The sequence below is a fragment of the Benincasa hispida genome, chromosome 2, assembly GCF_027475165.1.
Source record: "Benincasa hispida cultivar pf3 chromosome 2, pf3_genome.v1.1, whole genome shotgun sequence".
Classification (NCBI taxonomy): Eukaryota; Viridiplantae; Streptophyta; class Magnoliopsida; order Cucurbitales; family Cucurbitaceae; genus Benincasa; species Benincasa hispida.
In genome coordinates, this window is record NC_143479.1 from 64773408 (window position 1) to 64782114 (window position 8707).

Genomic DNA, 8707 nt, shown 5'->3' on the forward strand with positions numbered 1-8707 from the left:
AATTTCTACATCTCAATTTGGTAAGTTATCTGTATGACGTATAGGGTGGGGATTGAACATCTAACCTTAAAGTTGATTGTAGATAATTGATATCAATTGATGAATTATGCTCATTTTGACAATAAATTGTTTGCCTGTTTGTATTGAGTTTTGGGTTTCAACTAGTTCATTACCGACTCATTTTTTTCTAACACAATTGGGGCAATGGGTCAAATTAAACATGTCTGTAGTTGCCATATACTTATGTCAGTTAAACTATGCTCATTTTCGCTAAATTGTGGTGTATTTTGAAGTCATATTTCATAGTCTTTTTTTTAATTACAATGTCTTCTCCCAGTCTTGATAAGTACAACACGTACAAGAAGAAATTAGAAACCTCTCATATCACGGATAGTTCCCACAATCAAGAACCACCAAGAGGACTAACTTGAGAGTAGTCCTTTTTTTAGAGAGAGAGATGGAATAGGATTCAGTAAAAAATGCAGTATCTTAAGATCCAAAATCCCAATAAATATATGGTGAGGGAGTTTGTTGCATAACCTTAAAATTACCAATCTCAATAGTGGAGTGTGGAGGGCGCATGAGAACTTTTCTTTTAAGATGAATGTGGATGCTTCTGTTGGTATTAGGCCTTTAACTGTGGGGTTGGGTAGTATTATCAAGGACTCTAATGAACATCTGGTTCTTGCATTTGCCAAAAATATCACTGACGTATCAATGTATTTTCAATTGAAGCTTTTGCTTTACTCCATGATCTTCAGGTGTTAGACGAACGCTACATTTCTAATTGTTAGGTGGAATCCGATTCACAATCTCTTGTACGAGCTATTAACTCAAACATTCTTCTTGACTCTACTCATGGGGTCATCTTAGAGGAGATTCGAAAATGGATGAACAAAGTACGCATTAAAAGCCTTAATTTTGTTCCGTAAGCTACCCTAGGACTTCTATTCTCTAGCGAAGTGGGCATCGTCTAATGTATTCGGTGGTTGGTGGGACTTTGTTTCTCTACCTTGGCTCTCTCCTATTGTTGACAGAGAGATTGAGAATCGTAGGCCTTTGGACATTGTTTGATTGTTTTGAAGTATTGTTTCATTAAAAAAAAAAAAAAGTTAACATTCTCGATCTCCCCTCCCCCTCCCATTCATAGAATTCTCCATCACTTCCTACCTAACTAAATGAGAACTACTCCTTTCGTCCGCCCTTTCCTAGAGGAAGCCTCTCATGAGGTTCTTCGATGTTTTTACAAATCGAGACAGACGTTCAAAAAAAGAGAAGTAATAGATAGGAATTCCACTCAACATTGATCTAATCAAAGTAAGTCTACCAGCTTTAGAGGGAAAAAAAATTCTTCCATAAGGCCAACCTCTTCCTAATCTTCTCTATGAGACTATCTCAAAAAGAGAGCTCTCAAATTACCTCTGAAAGGATGACCAAGGTACGAGGAAGAGAAAGAGCCAACCTCATGACTAACCAAACCCAACCCATCTATTAAGCTTCATTAGGCAGGTTTCAATTATGACTATGAACTTTATGATACGTTTTAGGTATGTCTCTAAACTTCAGGTAAATTTCAATTATGTCTTTATTGTATCAAAATTTTCATGTTAACCCTTAACCACTATGCCCTTATCGTATAAAAAATTTCATTTTAACCCTTAATCATTGAAATTGTTTCAAAACAACTATCTCATTAACTTTCCAACTTAAAATGAAGATAAAAACATGAAGAGAAGAGGTGGGAAGCTACTAAAAAATATCAAACAATCATGTCAAATTCAAAATGGAATTATAATTTGAGGGTAAAGGACGAATTTAGAGATTATGGTAAAATACTGTTTTCCTCACCCATAAAAGATTGGTAGGGAACAAATCTTTCAACGGTAAGCATACCACGAAGGAAGAATGAAATTTGAGGTATTTGTCTCACGATCTATTAATGAAAATTAATGTAAGATATGAATGGAAAAGAGAAAAAGATAAATAAATTCAAAACGAGCGAAGATCTTAGTGACATTTTTTTCTCAATAGATTTGTTTCATTGAGGATGAAAAATGTCTTCCTTCATCTGTTGATCTTCTTCTTTATTGTTCTCCTACCTACCACAAATCAAGAGAGAGATTGAACCTTCGACGTCAAGAGAACGAGTGCATGTTGAATACCACTTATCTAAGTTTCTTTAGACAAATAAAACAACATGATTGATATTAAATTAATGTTTGGAAATATATAAAATAAAAATTCCTACAATTTTAAAATCAATAGAGTATGAAAAGTTATTCCAAATAAGTTAGTGATGAACAAAATATGACACAACAAATGGTCATCTTGAACTCCAAGGATTCGCTTGATGTTTGCCCAACATGGCTGCAAATTCTCCCATTTGCACCAAACATATAGACTAGATATTTACTTCAATTGAGCTATATCCCGGAATCTTTTTAAGCTCTTGCTCGGTCATGAGACCTCGAACATACTTTACCGAATCCCATCGACTTGCTTCAGCGTATATATTCGACAAGGTAATGTAGGTGCTCGGATTTCTAGACTCCAAGGAGAGTAATCTGTCGGCAATTTTTACACCCAATTCAATGTCCTTGTGCAAAAGACATCCACTCAGCAGAGTTTCAAGTATGCCACTTGTTGGTAAGAAAGGCATTTGATTGATTAATTCCTCAGCTTGCCGAAGGCGACCTGCTCGACATAGAAGATCTACTAAACAAGCGTAAAGTTTATCGGTAGGTGTTATGTTATGATCTTTCTCCATATTTCGAAACAAAGAGATCCCCTCTTCAAACAGGCCTGAATGGCTACAAGCAGATAGCAGAGAAACAAAGGTGCTCTCATTTGACTGAAGTCCTTCTCGATTCATTTGATGGTAGATACACAGTGCTTTACGCCCGAGACCATGCATTCCATAGCCCGAAATCATAGTATTATATAATATCACATCCTTAGGCGTAAAACCATACTTGAATACCTTCTCAGCTGAGTTTATTTTGCTACATTTTGCATACATATCAATGAGGGCTGTCATAACTACAACTTCGAAAGCAAAATGAAATCGAGTTAAGAGAGCATGTATACTTCTCCCTTCACGTAACGAGCCTAGAAGCATGCAACAATGGACTAAACTAACTAAGGTGAGAGCATTAGGAGTGACCTTCTCATTTTGCATATGATAAAATAACTTTAAGGCATCTCTAGCATGCCCATTTTGTGCCAGTCCCACAAGCATCGCAGTCCATGAAATCACATTCTTATTTTTCATTCTTTCAAAAACAGAAGATGCATAGGCCACGGACCCACCTTTAGCATATAGATCAACAATTGCAGTAGATAAAACCAAATTCAAATCAAGTCCCCTTCGATAAATGCAACCATGGATGATCTTGCCGCCATCCAAATCAGCAGTGCGAGAACAAAGCTGGATGAGGCTAACAACGGTACCTGAATCGAAACCTCCATCATTCATAACTAACATCTGAAAGAGATGTAAAGTTTCAACAAACAAACCATTTTGAACGTATCCCGAAATCATAACATTCCAAGAGACCCAATTCCTAGAGGGCATGGTATCGAAAATCCATCGAGCACTTTCGACATCACCCGTTTTACAATACATATCAATCAATGAGGTAAGCACTCTTGTATCACTGCTCATTCCAAATTCGAAAACATAGCTATGCATGCATTTTCCAAACTTTAAATTCCTCATCTCCCCACAGGATTGAATCAAGCTTGTCATGGTCACAGCACTAGGCTCAATTTCATTATAAAGCATATCAAGAAACAAGATATAACCTTCATTAAACAAGCCTTCCTGTACCAATCCACCAATCATCACATTCCAACAAACAACGTCTTTCTCAACCATTTGATGAAAAAAAATTTGTGCACACATAATATCACCAGTTTTCACCAAAAAGTTCAAGATCGAACTTCCCAAAAACCGACCTCCAGCGAACCCTTTACACACAGCTATTCTAATCACTGCCATCCCCGTTTCATAATCCATTAAGAACATGCATGCCTTAAGAGCAAAATTACAAGTATAACTATCAAATTCCAAACCACATCGACTCATCATCTTAAGCAGCTCCATACTCTCATTATAGTGCTCATTTTGCAGATACCCATTAACCATGGCATTGCAAAGAACAGTCTTTGGTTGAGGAATTTTATCAAACAGTTTCCGTGCATATTCCAAACAACCCAAACCTGAGTACGCCGCAACAAGCTTTGCAGCCAAAAATTGGTCCCCAGATATGGCGTTTGTGATAATAATCTGGGCGTGTATGGATTTGACCGACAGAATGTTATGGGGAAATTCTTTGAGAAATGAGAGAAATGGTTGAAGATTGGGTTGTGGGTTGAACGAGGCATTTTTAATGGAGGATTTTGAGGTGTGTGAGATGAACCTTTTGAGAGGAAAACAAGGAAAGTGAAGGAAAGGCGGCATCAAAAGAACGAAGAAGAAAAAGAGTTGTGGAAAAAAGCCATAGCCAAAGCGATCAGAGGAACGTTCTTCTTCTTCTCCACTCCCGCTGCTCTCTCTTTCCCTCTCCTTTGATTTTACGAAAATGCCAATATTTTATGTCGATGAATATTTCTTTTTAATTATAAAAGGAATTTCAAAATAATATTTCAATTAATAAACAAATATTTTATGCACTTTTTAAAAATAGAATTGTAATTCATGTTTTTCGTTAAATTTCGATGTAAATATTAGTTCAAAATGTATTTGATAATATATAATTTATAAAAGCATAAAACGAATTATAGTTACTCATTAAATATGAGGTTGAATATGAATTATTTTTAATTAATTTATGAACTTAGTCTAGGTTAAAAATTTTGTATAATCGGTATTTTGTAATATCATATCATTTATCACTTATCATATAAAATATATTTTAGGTTAACAAAAATAATCGAATCTATAATCTGAAATATTATATCTTTTAATGATTTTATTTTTAAAAAAAATATAATTCAACCTTTAAATTTTGAATTCAAAATCAAATACAACAAAAACGAAAATATGTTGTTTTTTGAGTCTTCACTATTTGGATCACAAAATTCGAAAACAGTTTTAAAAATAGAATCTAAATTTTCTACCAAACACATATTTATTGAACTGAGTGAATTTGTAAATAGACTAAAAATCAATTAAGTTTAGTATGTAACAATTTAGTCCTTATACTTTCGATTTTTTTATAGCAAGTTAGTCATTGAACTTTAGAACTTGTATCAATTTAGTTCATATCATAGAAATTAGTGTCAAGATTTAATAGGTTTTTTCTACATAAATAAATTGATAAACTAACTAGCTACTCAATATAAAAAAAGATACAAAATTTTACATCATAAAAATAAAAATTGACATCTAATTTTGATGAAATTTTATATGTTATGGACTAAATTGTTACAAATTTAAAAGTATAAGGACTAAATTGTTAGTTGTTACATACTAAAGTTTAGGAACTAAATTGTTACAAAATTGAAAATACAAGGATTGAATCGATACAAACTAAAGTTCTGAGATAAAATTGTAACTTTCATAAACGTTTAGAGACCTAAAAATATATTTTTAACCTTGAAAATATAAACTAGGATCCAAATTCTCCCCTTCTCCGCTCTCAAAAGGAAACGACTTATGGTAAAGCCATCAAAGAAACACAATCATTTGATAGCAATGAAGATTATAGATCTCAAAATAGAGGATGAATTGGCTTCTTATTCTAGATTTGCAAGAACTTTGGTCCAAAATAAAACAAAAAGACTAGAAAGATAGACTACTAACGGTCAAAGGAGTGTAGGGACCATTTAAGACTATTTTTCAACCTTAAAAGATTAAAGATGTTTATTTTCAAATCTCATAAACCAAATAAACACCAACTCCAAACCTCGAGTACTAAAAATTTATTTTAACTTATTTACATTTGAAATAAAATATAAATTTACGGGAGTTAAAAGGATTGGGTCTTGTCACTTATAGCAAAATAACCAACTTATTTATAAATATAACAAAAAGACATTTTTTTTTCATTTTGCCACTTACCATTTTATTATATTTATAAATATTTTAGTGTTTTTGTTATTTAAAATAATTTTTTAATATATTATATACTAATTAAATTTTTTACAGCATTAAAGCACCAAATATATAAACTGAAGTAAACTAATATTTTTCCGTTATTGTATACTGATTTAGAGTGACATGAAAAAGGAAAGTAAGAGATAGAATTATGATCCAAAATTTGTAATAACATAGTGTTACAATTATCATTATTTATTATTGCTACTGGCAAGAAAGTATATAGACTATATTAACATTAATTGCAAATGAATCCATAAAAGTTGAGAAATTAAATCAAATGCAAATTTAAATTAAATTATTATATCTCAAAGTTAGTCCTCAAGTGGCAATATTAGGCTCCTATACACAAGGGACAAGAATGACTATTACTGAGCCACTTCAAAATACATGACTCATGATACACATGCCCACAAGGATCTTTACCACCTCCCTCTTACTACTACAAAATTCCTCCTAACAAATATTACAATCCTCCAAATCTTTCCCAATCTCTTCTAACCTCTCCATCCTCACCTCGTTCTTTGTCGATTGTTGTGCCGAGAACGATAATAGTTCCATCCAAGTTAATTGGTTAATTGAACAAAGTTGATGATGACGGTAATGTGGAAACTTGCATCTGGATTTTCATTGATGATTCGGTGCACAAGTAGAGCAATCTCTTAGTCAATAATCTCGGAAGTGTCAAGATCAATGTTGCGAGTGGAAAACAATTGGGCGACGTAGGTGGGGAAGGAAATTGGTTCATGGTCATGGAGAAGGTAGAGAGGGAGAGGGAAAAGAGCATTATTATAATCATTGAGTAGAATTGGTGAAGTTTGATTGATGATTTGGAAAGGAGATCTTAACAGAGACGATGGATAAAGTATCTTTGAATTTTCCAATGATGTTGATCATTAGAAGGACCGTCATTGTAAATATCTACTCGATCAAATGAGAATTTGGGAAAGCCATTTGAAATTATTGTTGGGATTTTTTTGGGATAGTATTATTGCTCATTATGATTTATAAGGGCAGGAAAGCCAAGTTGATTTAGGAAAATATAATCCAATTCATTAACTAATTAGGAAATTATGATCGCAATTACGTATTTATCCTCATAAATTTTTAAAATTTTTCAAGTTTATTTTTCGAGTGACCCACACTTTTTTTTTTTTTTTTCTAATTATTATATATTTACTCTCCCAAAAGGATTTCGATTTGATTATTTGGGGAGTTTCTCAAGAAATTTTCAATTTTTTTATAATTATTTTTAAAGTTAGGCGAGATATAAGTGAGAAATTAATGTTTTTTTCCTCAAAATAATAGGATAATTTAAAAGTAATATCATTTAGAAACCGATTAGGAAATTTTGATGAAATAGCGCCTTCATCCTCATACATGCTTGAAATTTATTCTTTTTTGGTTAAATTGTATATTTAATTTCTATAATTAGGAGGAAATTCTTATAATTTGATAAAAAAAAAAAATATTTATTGTCTTTAGGACTATTTATGAAAATTTTGTCAAATCATAAGGACTATTTATAAAATTTTATCAAATTATAGGGACTAAATTCAAACTTTTAAAATCATACCAACTAAATTCTAATTTTTTCCAGACTATAAGAACCAATTTTATAATTTAACTCATTTTTATTTTTTTAACGACTCACGCTCTTCTCTTCTTCTTCTTCTTCTTTTTTTGTATTTTTTATCCTCAAGCGTGTTTAAAGTTTATTTTTGATTAAATTGCAAATTTGGTCCCTATAATTTGGAAGAAGTTAGAATTTAGTCTCTATGATTTATAATTAAAATTTAGTCCATGAATTTGATAGAATATTCATAAGTAATCCATATGGTAGAAATTGTAAGAGTTGTATATGTTTGAGGTAGGGGTGTACAAAGGAGGGACCAAAAACATATCTGACAACATAAAACTGGCATTGATCAACTAATGCACACCCCTAGTTCGAGGATCCAATTTTTATCCTATGGGAGCCCAAATTCTACAACTATTGTAAGTTCAAGGGACTAATTTCAATACTTTGTATAATTTGAGGGCTCAAGTTTTACTATTGAAAGTTTAAGAGCTATAATTGCAACTACCACGTCATACTTTAGGTGTGGTTTTTACAATTTGTCCAAGTTTAAATTTAGTTCCTATTTTAATTCCTATGGTTTATAATTATGATTTAATATCAATAGTTTGATTATTAGACCGTAGGGGCTATTTATGATGTTATGAGGTTTTATCAAATCATAGAGACTAAAGTCTAACTTTTAAAACTATATGGATTCATTTTAACTTTCTCCAAACTACCAAATTTATAAGTGACCCACTACTGGGCCCACTAGGCGTACAGGTTAGTGTCCCTATCAAGACAAAGGTGTGCATCCAGACATAGATATAGGCATAGGCATAAGGGGCGAACCCAAAGGCAGACTTTCATAGGAAGTGACTCCAAAGAGACACAATAACATAATCGTAGGTGATGATCCCATAAGGATACTGAAACTGTTGGGATTGGTGTCATAAATCTCTCTTGTATTCTCGTAGTTTGTAAACTTTGTAAACAAATTGTTATCAATAAAACAAGTGTTATTTTATGAGCATATACTCAATCCA

The 8707-nt window shown here is 32.4% G+C and overlaps 1 protein-coding gene across 1 annotated transcript; it reads right to left on the reverse strand.

The window, feature by feature from the left end:
* Positions 1–2188: 2188 nt before the first annotated feature.
* LOC150038081 (pentatricopeptide repeat-containing protein At5g39350-like) lies at positions 2189–4592 on the reverse strand. Its single transcript, XM_090310785.1, has one exon. It carries the CDS (start codon positions 4460–4462, stop codon positions 2402–2404), a length of 2061 nt encoding a protein of 686 aa, XP_090166911.1. The 5' UTR covers positions 4463–4592; the 3' UTR covers positions 2189–2401.
* Positions 4593–8707: the final 4115 nt, after the last annotated feature.

Excerpts from the sequence above, each read along its gene's own strand:
- LOC150038081 (XM_090310785.1), bottom strand. The coding sequence starts at position 4,462 with ATGCCGCCTTTCCTTCACTTTCCTTGTTTTCCTCTCAAAAGGTTCATC.